This window comes from Corylus avellana, chromosome ca10 (genome assembly GCF_901000735.1).
Source record: "Corylus avellana chromosome ca10, CavTom2PMs-1.0".
Lineage (NCBI taxonomy): Eukaryota > Viridiplantae > Streptophyta > Magnoliopsida > Fagales > Betulaceae > Corylus > Corylus avellana.
This window is the reverse complement of record NC_081550.1, coordinates 5,643,267-5,661,495: the sequence shown is the minus strand read 5'-3', so window position 1 is coordinate 5,661,495 and position 18,229 is coordinate 5,643,267. Positions and strand designations below refer to the sequence as shown.

The window sequence follows — 18,229 nt, the reverse complement described above, 5'->3', positions numbered from 1 at the left end:
TTATTGTTTGGGCTACCTCACTGACGTGTTACTAAATACCTTTCTTGCACTTTGGGTTGAGGCACCGGACAGGTCTGTCTATATGGTGATTTATAAGCCAGCAAATGCAAGAAAGCTCACATCTGCTCTTTCTTAACTACACACACATATATGGAAAGACATATTATATATATGGAAGTTGCTGGTTCCCAACACATCCGACACCTGTAACCCAAGTGCTAATGTCATGGTCTCAGGTTTGATGTGCCTAGGAATGGTACTTCTTTTTCTTGGCAGTCAGCACTGTCAAAATATTTTTCCCTTGTTGTGCATCATCTCCTGTTATTACCTGTTAGTAGAATTTTCAGTTGAAACTTCTGTTTGATTTTTGCCTCTTTTTCTTTCTTTTCCTTTTTTGTTTGTACATTACCTTCTTGAGAACATTACTAATACTTTTACTTTCTGTTGTTGAAATGTTATCACAGATGATGGCCTCCTATTCTGTTTCTGATGCTGTTGCAACTTACTACTTGTACATGACCTATGTTCATCCCTTCATTTTCTCTCTTGCTACTATTATACCCATGTCGCCAGATGAGGTTTTACGCAAAGGTAGTGGGACCCTTTGTGAAATGCTTCTTATGGTTCAGGTGGGTTCTTGTGCACATGCATTCTGAAGCTTTTAAACTTCTTTGTAAGGCAAATTATTCCACCATTAAGCTATTAAGTTTCTCCCAGTTTCACTTGTAGTTTTGCTACCTTTACAGGCATACAAGGCTAATGTTATCTGCCCTAACAAACACCAATCTGACCCAGAGAAGTTTTACAATAGTCACCTTCTTGAGAGTGAGACATATATAGGTGGCCATGTGGAATGCCTTGAAAGTGGAGTTTTTAGATCTGATATTCCTACTAGTTTCAACCTTGATCCATCTGCCTATGAGGTATAGCATTTCTTGTTCTATTTCATGTACTGCTGTTATTGAGCGGACATTCAGTTTAAGTAGTTTTAAAATGACTTATGCTTCTGTTTTGATTTAGTGCTCATCCTTTATTTCTACATTGTCTGCCATTACGGTTTCATTGAAACTAGTCTTTACTAAAAATTGATAAAAACTGGTAAACTATCTCTGTTAATACAAGCATCTCATCTGGCTAGACACTCATACTTTTTTGTTTGTTTTGCTTTGTATAAAATTCATAGTTCACTATCTAGCGAATTTATTCTATTTTGTGTGACTCTTTTGTCCAAAAAACTGTATAAACCTCTCTGCTCATTTGAAGTACAGGTATCATACACAGTTTTTTGGACAAAAGTGTCACACAAAATTATATCATGGTATGTCTAGTGAAACCTAAAATTGTATCATGGAATGTGAGAGGGATGAAAGGTATAGGATTAGAGATCTTATTAAAGAATGGAAGGCAGATACTGTTTACAAGAGACTAAATTGGAGTCTATTTCTAAGGATGTGGTGTGTAGTTTATGGGGTTGTCAACATGTGGATTGGTCATACTTGGGGTCGAGAGGGGCTTCTGGAGGGATATTGTTAATGTGGGACAGGCGGGTGGGGGAGAAGATCGAGGATTGTGTGGGGAATGTTATGGTTGCATGCTCCTTTAGAAGTGTTAGTGATAGTTTTGAATGGGCTTTTGTGGGTGTGTATGGTCCAAATGATGATGTATGGGTACAAGCATACTATATGTTCTGTAACCTTCTTTGTGTGGTTCACACCGGTTGAATATTGTTAACTTGTGATATCACTTGTCTCGTAATGCTATACTTTTTCTTCCTAGATATTTCAATGTAACAACTTCCTTCAAGGTTGATTCATTCCTTTTTTAAGATTTCCTGGAAGCTGCTTTACCGAATTTGTTACTTTTTTTTTTTTTTTTTAAAAGAAAAAAGAAATAGTTCTTAATGTGCCTAATCAAATGCTACTCAATTAAGATTTCCTAATTCTTATTTAGTTTTTTATTTAAGCTTTGCGAATGTACTTGATTCACGCTGGAGTATTTTGAATTACAGCAACTGATCAACAACCTTGACCGGGATTTGCAATATGCTATAAGAGTAGAGGGTAAGCTGGACTTGGAATCAGTGTCCAATTATGATGAAGTGAAGAATGCTATAATGGAAAAGGTGCTGTGTCATGCTATTTCAAGCATATATGTTCTGGTTATAGGGGTTACCCCCATGTCCAAAATACGTTCATCAGATTTCTTTTAAATAATGTATTATTGTGCAATTTAGAAATCCTATTTCTTCATGCTATTCCTGTAATATTTTCTTAACATTATTCTTTACCACATATTTTTTCACCTAAGTGATGTTAACATATAATCAATAAAGAGATATGCTTGAAGAATTGTTTTTGGATAATTCCCTCCCTCTGCAGCTTGTCAGATTGCGAGATGAACCTATTCGTGAAGAATGCCCCCTTATTTATCATCTTGATGTAGCTGCAATGTATCCAAACATTATTTTAACAAACAGGCTTCAGGTATGCTATTATAAATGCTTTAAACTTTTTGTGGATGGCAGTCTTTTTTTTTTTTTTTTTTGTGTGTATTTTTGGTTTGCTTTTGCCATCTGCTTATAAAATATATTGCAAGTGTGCAATGTGTTTCACTTTGATATGAGGTATATGACATCATGACATAAGAATTTCCACACTGCAAATTTTTTGATGAAGTACAGAATAAATTAATAAATCAAAGGAGAAAGCTCAAATAAACAGGAAAAGTACAAGAAAATCTCCTAAAATATTGCATTTTAAGTTCAAAAGCTCAAGGAATTCTCAAAAAGAAATTGAAATGGATTCTGTCTGTAATAGTCGTCTAATTGTACAAAAATTTCAAGAATAATGACTTAATCAAATTAAGAGTGAGCTCGAAACGGATATTGTTTTGACCATGAAACAGATCCCAACCACTTCTAATGCTTTTCACTGGATATCCTTGCCAACAATTATGGACATTGCAGGCTCACTTTACTTTACATTATAAAATGACTTTCCTATCCTTAGAAAGGAAATGGCTCTGTTTCTTTTCCTAGATTTCAGTCAAATCACTTTGCGTTGCAGTAGGAATGTGGCTGATTATAACTATCTTGTTTCTTTGTCAAAAAGTTATCTCCTGATTAGTGTATTACAGTTTCTTCCTGTCCAATCTTAGCTGTTATATTCGTAGTTTATGAAAAAAAATATATTTTTGTTTTTGTCCATTAGCATCTTCAAATTGTTGTTATCGTGTCCCCCTCTCCTTGAAGACATAGCATTGCTATCAATATATACTCAGGTTTCTTCTTGTTTTATTTCAGCCACCATCAATAGTTACAGATGAGGTCTGCACTGCATGTGATTTCAACCGTCCAGGCAAAACTTGTCTACGAAAGCTTGAATGGGTTTGGCGTGGAGAGACATTCATGGCAAAGAAAAGGTGTTTATTTCTTCTTTTAGCCTTCCTATATTTCTATGGATGTATCGGTTAAAGACTAACTGATGATTGTGTTTGGACATCACCTTGAATAACTTCAGTGACTATTACCATTTGAAGAAGCAAATTGAGTCAGAGTTTGTTGATCGTGCCGAAGGTCAGTTGTCAAAATCTTTTCTTGACCTACCAAAGACAGACCAACAGTCAAGGCTAAAAGAGCGTCTGAAGAAATACTGTCAGAAGGTATATTTCTCAACGTCTTAGTAGACATGTTTGCTTAAGTAATACCTAAGAGACTAAAGTTTGCTGTCTTTTGCAGGCTTATAAACGGGTACTTGACAAGCCAGTTACTGAACTCCGAGAAGCAGGGATCTGCATGCGGGAAAACCCATTTTATGTTGACACTGTTCGTAGGTGAGCAGTTAAATTTTTTTTTTATGTTATAACTTATGCATGCTAAATATTCAAGAATGACAGTCCTTTGTTCTACAAGCGTGGATAATGCTAACAAAGTCCTTGGAAATGAATTGTTACTAGGGCTGCATTCTATAAATGTGAGATTGATAGATAAGATAAATCTTTTGTATGCATCTCTACTCCTGACTTTTTTTTTTCTCCACTTGGTCATATTTTCTTTTGATCCTGTTCAGCTTTCGGGACAGAAGGTATGAATACAAAGGGCTTAACAAGGTTTGGAAAGGGAAGTTGTCAGAAGCCAAGGCTAGTGGAAATTCTATAAAAATCCAGGAAGCACAAGTACAGCTATTATGCTTAAGCTTATTGGATGATTGGAACGTAGTCAATATGTGATGATGAGTGACAAGTCTCATATAATTATTGCAGGATTTGGTAGTGCTTTATGATTCATTACAACTTGCTCATAAGTGCATACTTAATTCGTTCTATGGATATGTCATGCGCAAGTGAGTTTGTGACTTCCATTTGGTTATAAATTTTTATTACGTGCAGTCTGCTGTTACAGTGGCATCCATGTTTGTGTTATCTTTCAAGTGATGCTATTACATGTTTTTCTTCCAGGGGTGCAAGATGGTACTCCATGGAAATGGCTGGAGTAGTGACATATACAGGAGCAAAAATAATTCAGAATGCTCGCTTGTTGGTTGAAAAAATTGGAAAGCCACTTGAATTAGATACAGATGGTATCTGGTGTGTGCTCCCTGGATCTTTTCCGGAGAACTTTACTTTCAAAACCAAGTATGGTCTGGCCCTTCATGGTTTACATAGTTATTGCACTTATTAAATACAGCAGGCGTCAAAATCCTCATCAATTACATTGAATTCATTTTATTTGTGCCACTTGTTGCCAAATTTATCGGCATTATACAAGTTTTCATTCTGATTTTTGAGACTATGGTTGTTGAATATCTAAAGACACTGACTGCCTTATGGGAAATGTATATTTCAGAGACTTGAAGAAGAAGCTGACAATCTCATATCCGTGTGTTATGCTTAATGTTGATGTGGCTAGAAACAATACAAATGATCAATACCAGGTCAGCTTGGAACCTTTTTCTTGATTGTTTACTTCCTGGTGTATTTTGTGCCATTCTGTTTATGCTTAATATATTGTGTATAACTATGGTTGCCTGTGTTAACTACAGCATTTCCTGAAGTTCTAACGACTGTTTTACAGACACTATCAGATCCTATCAACAAAATATATAAAACTCATAGTGAATGCTCAATTGAATTTGAAGTGGATGGACCATACAAGGTAATGTTGAATATGGATTTTAACTATGAATTTGTTCTTCATTATATTTGTGTTAGTCATCTGCTTAATTTTCCATGTAGGCAATGATTCTTCCTGCGTCTAAGGAAGAAGGAATCCTAATTAAGAAGCGTTATGCTGTTTTTAATGATGATGGAACCCTTGCTGAGCTTAAAGGTTTTGAGATCAAGCGTAGAGGTGAGCTGAAGCTCATCAAAGTTTTCCAGGTAATCTCTTATTTTAATATGCCCCCACTTGTTACCTGCTATAGAGTGGGGCTTGTTTCTTCTTCACTGTGGTTTATCATGAGAGACCTTTGTTGATGCTGTATGCAGCCAACTTTTTCTACAGACTGAAAAGAAAAAAGAACCAACACTATGTTCATTTTAGTAGTCACTTTAGATCTATTTGACATAACTTTTTCCAGATTGTCTTCTTCTATATGTAAAATACTTTCTTATTTGCAGGCTGAGCTCTTCGATAAGTTTCTCCATGGATCCACCCTAGAGGAATGCTATTCAGCTGTAGCTTCTGTCGCAAACCGCTGGCTTGATCTTCTTGATGTACGCAAACAATTTGATGTATTGTTTTTTAGTATCACATGTTGCTGCGTTTAAAGTATAGCTCTGGGGTTACTTGTAGAACCCTTTTTTTCTCTCCTTTTATTTTATTGATAATTGAGGATGTTCAAAGTTGTATGATTATTTCAGGTTTCAGTCAGGGATTGCTCAGTTTTTTTTTTTCCTTTATTTTCTTTTGTTTCTTCTCTCAGAATCAAGGAAAGGATGTTGTGGACAGTGAGCTGCTTGATTACATATCAGAATCAAGCACTATGAGCAAGTCCTTAGTTGACTATGGTGAACAAAAGTCATGTGCAGTGACCACAGCAAGACGCCTTGCTGATTTTCTTGGTGATACAATGGTTAAAGATAAGGGACTCCGCTGCCAGTATGTCGTTGCATGTGAACCTAAAGTATGTTCTTGATTTTAGCACTGGAAATGGATGCATTATGGATCCTTTTATGTGGTGTGTACTTAGCCTATGAACTTTCTTATCTTCTGATATCATAGGGTCATTGTCTGCAAAATCAAGTGAACAATCAGGAATAGGTTTCAGTATGGGTAGTATGCATCCATACATAATAAAAGTTTTAAAAAAATAGTTTATATCCTTGGGAAAAGGTTATAGTAGCGGACATTATCTGGTTGGATTTAGAGTTTTGTTTAGATGAGTATCATTGCAAATAAAGTCTTCCAGAATTTATTGCTGTAGTGAAGTCAATATAATAGCAATACAGTGTCTATATTGTCCCCAAAATTGATTATGTTGCCTGATAGTGCATAAATGTACAGTCCTCACTGGCAGTAAAACAATGAGGGAAGGTTATTTGTCAGTTCCTTCTTTCTGGAGTGTTTAGGTAAAATACCAGGGGCTATGTTATACCAGCTCTAGAAGGGTATCATGATAGTCGATCTGGCATTCTGTGCCTTGTGTTGACTTTCACCCAATATGGGTAGCTGATCTATTTTGCACTACTGAGATGGGATTTTCTGTGAAAATCGTTCCAAGTGGAATAATGAAAGAGCAATTTTGTACTCTTCAGGGCCTCATGAATCATCAGCAACTGTGGCAGCAAAGCCAACATGATTTATCCCATCATAATTGCTTTTCTGCCCTTGTCACCATCAGAAACATCACTATTTGGGCCACAAACTTCTCTTTGCCTGAGTGTTTTCAACTACTTTTTTGACTCATCGTCTTTCATGCTTCTGACCACAACAAAAATTATTTGGAATTCTGAGCTTGATTTTAGTTGCTATTTTGCAACTTCACTGGTACACTCACTTGAGCTATCATATTCTACGCATCATGTAAAAATTCTACTTCATCGAGGCTAGTAAATCAATCACTCGATAATACATCCTTTATCTCATTCTCTTGTATGGTCTATTGGTTCTCACTGAAGTGTACTTTAACTTAATTTGATGGAAACTTTCAGCTATCATCATAATCATCTTCTTCTTTTAAGTTTGCCCTGTGAGAGTTAGGTTAGTTAGCTTTGTTAAATGCTGCACATGCCAATTTCTTAAGCTTCTCATGCTTATACAAGTCTGGATACATCAGAAACAAAGTCGCTTTAATTTCCCATACCAGGTGAGGATGTATTAGATAGCAGATACATAGGAAGATTCTTGGTAAGTAGGAAAAAGATGCCCTCAAGATTCCAATATCACAAATTTGAACCTGATAGTTATTGTCCATTCTGCTACATGTTCTTTCTCTCAAGGTTTTCTTTCTTTTTCGTTATGACTTCTTAAGGAGAGATTCCATGTGTCTTATAATAGTTATGTCATAAACATAAACTATTTTTTCTCATCTGTTGTTTTCTTTAGCTTACACCATTTGTTTTATACATTACTTATTTCCTAAAAAGTTTGGAAGGACTACTCATTAGATGATGTTGTTACTTCTCGTAGATTCTCTCAGTGATATGGATTACTGATGTGCTTATTTCATCTCGCTTTGCTATTTCAGTTACTGGTATTCTAATACACAGCATATTTATCAAAAAATAAAATTATTTTTAATTTTTCAAGTCTCCTTTTTTTCTTCTTTCTTTTATTTTGTGGGGTTATTTTAATTGGAGGATTGTTTTTCTGTTATGTGAGTAGGGAACACCTGTAAGTGAGCGTGCTGTTCCTGTTGCAATATTTGAAACTGATGCTGGTAAAGTTCTGCCATGGTTTTCTTGAATTTCATTTCTTGCTGTTTATTTACTAAAGAAAGCAGGCACGTCTTCAAACTTGCAGAGATAATGAAGTTTTATGTCCGGAAATGGTGCAAGATTTCATCAGATGTTGGCATTCGATCCATTATTGACTGGTCTTATTACAAGCAGAGGCTTAGTTCATCAATTCAGAAAATTATTACCATTCCTGCAGCAATGCAAAAGGTTTTGTTGGTTCTTTGTTATTCATCAAAGTTATCTACCTCCCTTTCTCTTTTGTGTGCCTTCTGTTTGATGATTTCAATTCTTCAGGTTGTGAATCCTGTTCCTAGGGTAGTCCATCCTGATTGGCTGCATAAAAAGGTTCGTGAGAAGGAGGACAAGTTTCGACAACGCAAATTAGTTGATATGTTCAGCTCATTGAACAGGAATGGTTTGTTAAAAAAGAATATTGATGCTGTTGAAACCAATAGTTTGATGAATGAAAAAATTGTCGAAGATTTGGAAGACTTCCGAAACAAAAGCAGCAGTTCTATAAATGGACCTAGACCTATTGTTCGTACCTACGAAGTTAATAATGGACAACATTCGGCCAAGACAAATGGCCAAGTAGGCTCCCTGCAACAACAAACTGATCATAGTGAAAATGTGCTTCAAGAGTCTCTACCGTTACAAGAAAATGCTCGCTCTTCTGAAAATATTGACAGAAATGTTGATTATCGGGGATGGCTTGAACTGAAGAAAAGAAAGTGGAAAGATAATTTGGAGAGGAGGAAGAGGCAAAGGTACGTTCTTTGTTACCTACACATAAAAGCTCATTTTGATGTCTTGGAAAATTTCCATACAGGTTGAGATATGGTACAAAATGTTGTTCATACAGATTTAGAGATTTGCATAGTAGATTATCTTCTATTTTGAGTTTTCTTCCTTACAATAGATCAAATAAACAGCGTTCAAGTAACCAGAGTTTTAGATAAAATTATTTATGAAATGAAATAGAATTTCCATTTGTGTTTGGCATATAATAATTTAACTGAAAGGTCAAACTTATCTATTCTCCACTTTTTGGTGGCCTTCCAAATGACTGATTTGTGGCTTAGATTGTATGTGATTATAACCATCCAAATTTCATAGGAAAAACATTACTGGCCCTTAATCTTTATTCGACCTTCTGCGATGTGGGTGTCTCCTTATGTAAGCTTAGATATATTTTACCCGAAGGCGTTAATATCTACTACTTAGTTAAATGTCTGTGACCTTGACAGATTGAGCAATTCACGGACTCCACTCCGTGGTAATGGTGTTTCTGAACTGCTGGGTAGTGGGATAAATCAGAAAGATACTCAGGGCAGATCTGGTGTCAGTTCATACTTTAGGAGGCCTGAAGTAGCCCTAACACGCTGCCACTGGCAGGTAATGTGATTTAAGTTCATTTTGAACACTTGAAACTTGGATGAAATGATTAGTATTTGAAAGCTTAAGCTCATCTTTCTCTCATTCAGATTATACAGCTAGTTCCAAGTTCAGAGAATGGCCAATTTTTTGCCTGGGTTGCTGTAGAAGGAATCATGCTTAAGATTCCTATGACTGTTTCTAGAGTATTTTACCTCAACTCAAAAGCACCTGTAACAGAAGAATTTCTGGGAAGGCGTGTAAACAAGATTCTTCCTCATGGAAGGCATAGCTATAACTTGTACGAGGTATGTCTGGTGTTATGGCTTTTAAAGTTATAACGATGGTCCTTTTACCTTTTTTTTTTTTTTTTCATTTGCATGGTATTTGTGGTTTAATTTTCTTCCTCTTTGATGAATTTTAATAGGTTATCATCAACGAAGATCAATTTAGAAAATATAGCAAAAAGCTTGCAGCCCTCCTTGCAGACCCTGAAGTTGAGGTCAGCATACCCTAATCCGTGTATACTTATCATTTCAGAAATGAAATAAAATAAAATAAAATAATCATTTATAGTTCTTGTTTGTGTACCCTGTGCATGATTTGTTATATTACTAGTTGTCATCTATTGTAAATGTCACAAGTTTCTAAAACTTCTGTTTCATGGTAATTGTACTTGCATTATCATGTTGGCTACAAATCAATGGACATATGTTAGGAAATCTCCTATATGGTTTGTGGTTTAATGTTTTCTGATTGTGCATTAACAGCAATGTGGGGTGTTTTGTTTGCAGATGGCAAACTAACATTACTGTTTCAACATATAATGTATTGCTGCAACTTCAAATTTATTAGCACTTAACACTGTCCTTGAGCTAGCAAAAGAAAAAACAAGGTACAACTTATGTTGACATCACCTCAAAGTTTAAAAATTTTCAATGTCGGTGTTATGTTTTAGCTCTTTTCAATTTCACATTTTTTGTTAAAATGCCCAAAATGCCCCATTTTTTAAGAAAAAAAAAAAAAAGAAGTGAAAATTCAAAAAAAAAAGAGCTTGTATTGACCCACGGCCAGCTGTGGGTCACCAGAATTTTAAACCTTTTTCTTGTTTCATTTTTTTAGAAAACAAGGGGCATTTTGGACATTTTAACAAAAAATGGGTGAAATTAAAAGGGATTGAAACATGGGATACCGACATTGCAAATTTTTAAACTTCAAGGTTATGATTACAAAACCGCTTATACTTTGAGGGGTGTAAGTGAAGTTTCCTCAAATTTTAGACTTATGAGTACCACTTATGACTTTATTATCCATTATGCAAGTTGCAATCCGTAATCAGGCACCAAGAAGTCCAGCAAGTTCCGCCTAGTTGTGTTTAAGATGACCTTAAGAACTCTTTAAGGTGTGATAGAGGCATCATATGCAATTTCTTTTGCTTTTTATTTTTAGAAACCTCGGGAAGGCATAATAGGATAAACTTCTACAAAAGATTTCCTAACTGTGCTAAACTTGTGAGTGAGTTTTGGTTACTGTATGTTATGTAATTTTATATGACTTATTACTCTTGTCCCCCACAATGCTAGTTTCTAAGGATCCTGTGAATATCCATCTTAGTTATGAAATGTGAATACAGAAATTAGAACCTCTAGTGAACTTATTGGTTGAAACTAGGGCTGTAAACGAACAAAGCCGCTCACGAATAGACTCAGCTTGAATAGACTCGACTCGGTCTCAATTCATTTAATAAATGAGTCGACCTTTGAACACAAGATTAGGCTCATTATTAAACAAGCTGAATTTGTATAAACTTGGCTTGACTCGTATAACTTCATTCTTATTATTTTTTATAGTATTATTTTCTTTGTAATGAGAACATGTAAAGTACATAAAAAGATAAAAAGGGATTCTCTTCATAATGTAATAGATATAGCTTGACTTATTGTAATTGTGACTCTTGATATAGACGTGTATTTGTGTGTATATGAGTGGGTTTGTGTGCACGCGTGCGTGTGTGTGTAATGAATGTATATAAATACTATGTGTGTGTGCGCGTGTAACTTGAAATAAAGTTTCTAAGAAGTTCCACTTCTAAGGGTTAAAATAGAAAAGTTCAGAACTCATTTGTAAGTGGGGCTGGAGTTGCTCATATGCTACCAATTTCAGTTTCCATTTGAAATATCTACTTAAGTGGGTTGATTAAAATGCAATCCTTTTATCAGGGGATATATGAGACAAAGGTGCCATTGGAGTTTAATGCTATACTCCAGATTGGTTGTGTATGTAAGGTGGACAAAACAGCTAAGAAACGAAATGTTCAGGATGGCTGGAGTCTGAGTGAACTTCACATGAAAACTACAACAGAATGTTCTTATCTGGAACAATCTATCTCTTTCTTTTACTTGTATCACAGCATCTCTGAAGGCCGAGCTATCTATATTGGGTATTTTCCTGCATCAAGAACAATATCTGTTTTGGTGGTTAATCCTTATCAAAATAAAGATTTATCACCGTCATTTCTTGAGAAACAATTCCGTGAAGCTTGCCAAGCTGTTTCTGTTGAACCACCTCCTCCCAGTAATGGTGTCATTGTCAAGGTGGATTATGTTGGCTATGTCAAGGATGCTGAAAAGATTTTGCAAAGAGCAATAAATGAGCACAAACATGAACATCATGGGCCTACAATTGCTGTTATTGAATGCCCAAATGCTCAATCAATGAAGTTAGGCATACGAGCTCTAGATGATTTCCCATGTGTGAACATTCCTTCCAATGCTCGTGATAGTCACTATCAGGTTCTTGGGTGGCAACAAGTGGCTGCAAAAATTGGAATGCAACGGTGTGCAGCATCCTCCCTGTGGTTGAATGAGAGAATCTCTCTCTCAAGATATGCCCATGTACCAGTAGGGAATTTTGAACTTGACTGGCTCATTTTTACAGCAGATATCTTCTTTTCAAGAGCATTACGTGAGCAGCAACAGTTACTTTGGATATCTGATGATGGTGTTCCAGATCTGGGAGGCATTAATGAAGAAGATACCTGTTTTGCTGATGAAGTCCATCAACCAGTCCTTACATATCCTGGCGCATATAGAAAAATAACTGTGGAGCTAAAGATTCATCACCTAGCTGTAAATGGTCTTTTGAAAAGCAACCAAGTGAATGAAATGGAAGGTGGTGCTTTGTTTGGATATGACCAGGAGATGAATTCTGGAGCACATGTTCTAAATGAACAGGGTGGCATTGATGAGGATACCTCATGTGCACCTGCATTCCGTGTTCTGAAACAATTGATCCAAAGGTGCCTTGCTGATGCAGTCACATTTGGAAATGTATACGCTGATGCAATATTGCAACATCTATATCGATGGCTCTGCAGGTTGCAGAATTTTAATTTTGATTTGAATACTTTTTGTTTTTGGCACAAATTTTTACTGATTTCCCTTTTATATTTCAGTCCACAATCAAAACTTCATGACCCAGCTCTTCACCGCATACTTCACAAGGTAAATACTTGTTGGATCATGTCTAGGGTGCAAATAGAGCTAGAAGTTGCTCTAATTCATTCTTGTGTCTTAATTTTCTTCCTTCTCTTATCAAACTCTCTTGTATTCCTCTTATAGAAAGTAATGGGAAATTTTGATAACGACTTAAATTCTTTTCTACTTATAAAGAAAAAGAGAAAAAAAGAAGAAAGAAAAATGATTTCATAGACAAGTAACCTTCTCATAATTGTTGTGCCTTTTAGGATGCGGTGATTCATTTAATATGAGAATTTATATCTGAAAGCAGGCCTGGTCAACTGATATATGAATTCTTTTGATTGTACTTAATATCTGCAGGTGATGGTAAAGGTGTTTGCACTATTGTTGGCAGAGTTTCGGAAATTGGGTGCCACAATTGTTTTTGCAAACTTCTCGAAGGTTATTATAGACACAGGCAAATTTGATCTCTCTGCTGCCAAAGCTTACTGTGATAGCTTGCTTAAAACAATACAAACCAGGTTGGTGTCAACCAAGAATTTTCAAGTAGATTTATTTTATTTCTTGTCTTCCATCCTGTAATTCTGTCTTTGCTGATTTGTAGAGACCTTTTCGAGTGGATTGAGCTTGAGCCACAGAACTTCTGGCATTCCCTGCTTTTCATGGATCAGGTTTGGTCACTTGCCTCTTCCTTGTAACATAGTTTGCACTACATAGGATCTTTATGGCTTTTTATTTGCTAAGTTTAAAGTATTAGACCTCAGTATTTCTAATATCTTCTGTAAGTGTCCATGTCACTGGAGAGTTCACATTATATTTTGACATTCATAATTTTGGAACACCATCAATAATTTGCATAAAGTAGTCATGTTAGGAGGCATTTGAGGCACTGATACAGAAATTGGTAAAGCTACAACTGACGGATTGTTTACCTTGGCTTGAAATTGGTAGAATTGGCTAGGCTTAAGGTTGCATGAGCCTGAGTTAAATACAAGCATTTACAGTCATGTGTTGATGTCCGTATCTGTTTGGGGATGGGTCAGTACTGTTTCTAGACTTAAATATGAAGATCCTTATGTTGGTGTAAACATTTTAATAAAAAGGAAAAAGTCCATATACCCCTCTCAAACCACCACTCAATTGACAATGTCTCTCCCAAACTTTTAAATGCGACAATGCCCTCCCTAAACTATCAAAACATTGATAATGTTCCCCTAAGGCCAAAAAAAAGGACAAAAATGTCTTTTAAATTTCTTTCAATTAGACAAAAATACTCCAATAAATTCAAAAATAAAAAATAGTTTTAATTTTCACATCCTGGTTTTATTTTTATTTTTTAAAAAATAGTTTTAAGTTTTAAAATATATATAAAATAGTTTAAGTTTTAAAATATATATATATATATATATATATTAAAATTATTAATTGTCATTGGGAGGACATTGTCAATTTTCCCAGAAGTAATTTTGAGGGGAGGACATATGTCAGTGGAGTGTGTAGTTTGAGGAAATTGTGAACTTTCCCCTAATAAAACTAATTACAAATTATAAGAATATAAAGAAAGAAAAAAGAAAACGTCTGTCATCTCATTGGAAGCTCTCATGAATTCGAGAGTGGATACAATCTTGAACTTTTGAGAATTAGAGGGTTCACTGTATCTACTATATTACTAAAGCACAAACCCGATGCTGGAACACAGTAAGAAGACAAAGCCCCGTCTAGGGTACTATAAGTGTCAGAGACTTTAATCTTGAAGTATTGTTTTATAGTGGCATTGAACATATTGCTATCCCTCTGTTGACACGTTATGCCTTAATCTTTGACACCTGGCATTATAAAAAAATCTTCCAAAGTTAGTTGCGAGAGCGTTGAGTTGAGAACTGATTAGGGAAAAAGCATGGGATTTGAGACATGGAGATGTTATGGTGCTTTGGCTATTAAGATCATTTGTGTTCATAAATGTTCATTAGAGAACTCTATTCCTATTAACCCATGTTGCTTTAATGTTTAATAGTATAATTATGGTGGAATTCCGGCCAAAGCTGATGATATCATACACGAGGAATCTGAAGTGGATATTGTGTCGAGCTGGAATATTGCTGAATACTTACCCAAGAAAATTCAGGCAAGTTTCTCAGTAATGTTTTTGCGGTCCAATGAAAGGCAAACTAGTAGATTAATAAACTAATGCTTCAGTTCTATTAGTTAAATGTCACTATCATACAAATTTATACTTTTAGGGGATTCATCTTCCAGATGCTGAGTGGTTAAATCATCTTCTGTGCTTCCTGCAGGACCATTTTGTTTTTATTGTCTCTCAGTTTATGTATATTCCCTGGAGCTATGCACGAAAGCAAGCTGCAATAAGAACCTCTTTGCCAGATGGCAACTCATGCACCCCATCGGTAACTGTTACAGCTGCTGAGAGTTTCGAATCACATATGACAGAATATCTTAAAGGGCAGGTATGAATGACAATGTTAATAGCCTAAGGTTGTATGACTTTTTGATTCCTCATTGTGCGTAAATACTAATTTGTTTTTTGTTTTCTTATTGACATTCTATAGATCAGCTCTTACTTCACAGACAAACTTCTGGGTATTGTTCGCGATACCATTCTTCATATGAAGGGGATGAACAGAACTGAAAATGACCAGCATATATCTTCCGGGCTCCCACAAGTCACTGATAAAATCCACAAAGGGGATGCTGCGCTCGAGTTCATTAAGCATGTCTGTGCTGTTCTGGCCCTAGACCAAAATGTTCAACATGATGTTCTGGTAATACTTGTTCATTTGGCACCATATTCTGTAAATCATTTTCCGACTCAAAGCATCATGCTAAGTCTGATGCAACGGAACATTTCTGCAGTATGCTTGACATCTTCATATTTGCAAAGAAACCTAGTAATTAGATGGTTCATCTAGTGATTTGTGGGTTTATCTGTTCTCTATTTCTTTTACCCTTTTAAATCTTGGTATTTTTCCTGTTGGAGTGCTCTCCAATTTCTAGAAGTTATTGCTTTATAGAAAAAGTATTAAGCCGTACCTAATTTTTTTTGTTCATATTATTTTCATGTATGCCTGCTTATTTGGTTTTTCCTTGGATCCTTGACTGAATTTGTTTTTCTAGTACTTAGCTCATTTGGAGATTTTATAATTTTTTATTTTATTTTATCAAAACTGTTTTAATTGTCTTATATATTTGACCCCAATATCTTGTCTGGAATTCTGGTTTTGACAAGGTTGTACTCAACGAGGAATTTTGACAACTATTGCATCACTTAAAAGCTCTAATGGTAAAATTTGATATGTTTTCATCAGTTTGGTCATGGACAGCCTATTTCATGATGGGATTGCTGTGAAGTATCTATATAAATTAAAATGTCATTTCCTTTCTTATTAAAAAAAAATAAAAATGTCAGACAGATCAACTAATGGTCACAGCCACTAGTCGTGAAACTAAATAATTCTAACGTAGGCATTTGTCATGTAGTCAATGCAATTCCTCATACTGCCTCATATAATAATTATTTTAAAAACAATTTGCATGCTCGCTGGCGAGTTGACAATTGAATGAGAGACTGCTCTAGATGTTAAAAATTGAGGAATCTGATTCCGGTAACCTCTTCTGATTAGTTGGTATATACAAACAACAAAACAGTAATCATATATCAATACACATGCATATGATGTTGAAACTATTGGAATTTTCTTTTCTCATGCAAGCTTCAGATTTTGCCGGAATATCTTCTTAACTTTATTTCATTTGCAACTGAACTCTTCTGTACTTTCATCTTCAGAGGATCAACTCTTTCTGAAAAGTGTAACTGGTAGAAATGTCCTATATGGGTCTGCTTGGTCAGTGACGTAATAGTTTGTTCTTGTGCCCCTATTCTACAGGTCATGAGAAAGAATCTGTTAAAATATGTACATGTGAGAGAGTTTGCTCCAGAAGCTGAGTTTCATGATCCTTGCCCATCCTTCATCTTACCAAATGTCATTTGCAGGTAAGAGGTTTTCTTAGAAGGTTCCAAAAAATCTTTTTTAGTACACTCAAAATGTACTCAGTTAAAACTTTTTTTGTTCTTTTCTTTTCATTCTCTTTTAATCCCTCGGATCCAATTATCATATTTAACCTTTTCGAGGTTCAAACGATTCACTTACTATTTATCATTTTTCTGGATAGCTACTGCAACGACTGCAGAGACCTGGACTTATGCCGTGACTCAGCTTTACTGGCTCAGGAGTGGCGCTGTGCTGTGCCACAATGTGGCCAGCCTTATGATGGTGAGATCATGCAGAATGCTCTTCTTCAAATCGTACGACAGAGAGAACGTCTCTACCACTTGCAGGATCTGGTGTGCCTTCGGTGCCAACAGGTGAAAGCTGCACATTTAGCCGAGCAATGTGCATGCGCTGGCTCATTTAGGTGCAAAGAAGATTTGAGTGAGTTCCGGAGTAAGATGCAGGTTTTCTTGAACATTGCTATTCATCAGAAATTTCAACTTCTCCAAGAGTGTACCTCATGGATTTTAGAACTTCGATAACTGTTCTCCTTTGCTTTTCTATATGCTCGTTTAGATTCGTGACAAAAGATAACTGAAATGGCAGAGATTAAAATTATAATATTAGGTTTAACCCCACTTTTTCCTTCTGGGTTTCCAGAGGAAGAGGCAGAGAGGGATGGCTAGAGGAGATCCTGGTTAATTTAATTGTATAGTGTTTTGGTGTAATCGTGTAAGATATCAGAAAGCTGTACATGACTTTGAAATGATTCATTCATCAATGAAATATGTGTACATGGTGTACAATCCTTGACTATGAAGTTGCAGCTTGTGAATAACTGAATATTGAAGAGTTCAAATTCAGTAGAGCCCATGCACTGGTTCTAATAGAGAGAAAAAAATAGCCTTATAATTATTCTTACTCGAAAATATTTTTTTATAACTGTTATTATGTTTAAGTCTTGTCATTCAACGGAACAAGATTGATGTTCATCCACAGGTTGCTAATGAGAGGCAATGTGCTTCTCGTTACCTCGGTGAGAAAATTTCAACATAGAGAAACAAAGGAAATCTCCATTTTCTTCATAAAGATATGCTAATTTACACTGGCTATTCATATATACCTGTTGCTTTTTGAAGGCAATACCCTTTCACAGACTTGCAGTAATAAAACAGAACTTCATGATATTCATGCATTATTTAGCACCAAAACACGTCCAACTCGAATGTCCTAGATGGCTAATTATGACATAATAAACTCCAACTCTGAACACAGTCAGCTTACTAAGAGCTTGGTGTATGTTTCTGTTCCAGGCTGTGCTGAGCATGTCCAATAATCATACCGAAGAAAAGCCTCTTGAACACTTCACCAAAAAGACCATCTTTTGGCAGTCGAACCTCCAACAGGCTCATCCTTTTTTCTATTCTCCATTCCCTGTTTCAAGGACTCCAACCTTCTCCTGCACTTAATCCA

General features: G+C 35.7%; 1 protein-coding gene across 1 annotated transcript in view; it reads left to right on the top strand.

The window, feature by feature from the left end:
• The window catches only part of LOC132163250 (DNA polymerase epsilon catalytic subunit A-like), a 43,349-nt gene that overhangs the window by 12,687 nt on the left and 12,433 nt on the right, over positions 1–18,229 (top strand). Inside the window, exons 16-21 of the mRNA XM_059573460.1 lie at positions 3,302–3,420; positions 3,519–3,660; positions 3,737–3,831; positions 4,068–4,173; positions 4,261–4,340; positions 4,456–4,632. Of these exons, the coding sequence (XP_059429443.1) occupies positions 3,302–3,420; positions 3,519–3,660; positions 3,737–3,831; positions 4,068–4,173; positions 4,261–4,340; positions 4,456–4,632 (719 nt within the window). The remainder of the gene's footprint in view (positions 1–3,301; positions 3,421–3,518; positions 3,661–3,736; positions 3,832–4,067; positions 4,174–4,260; positions 4,341–4,455; positions 4,633–18,229) is intronic.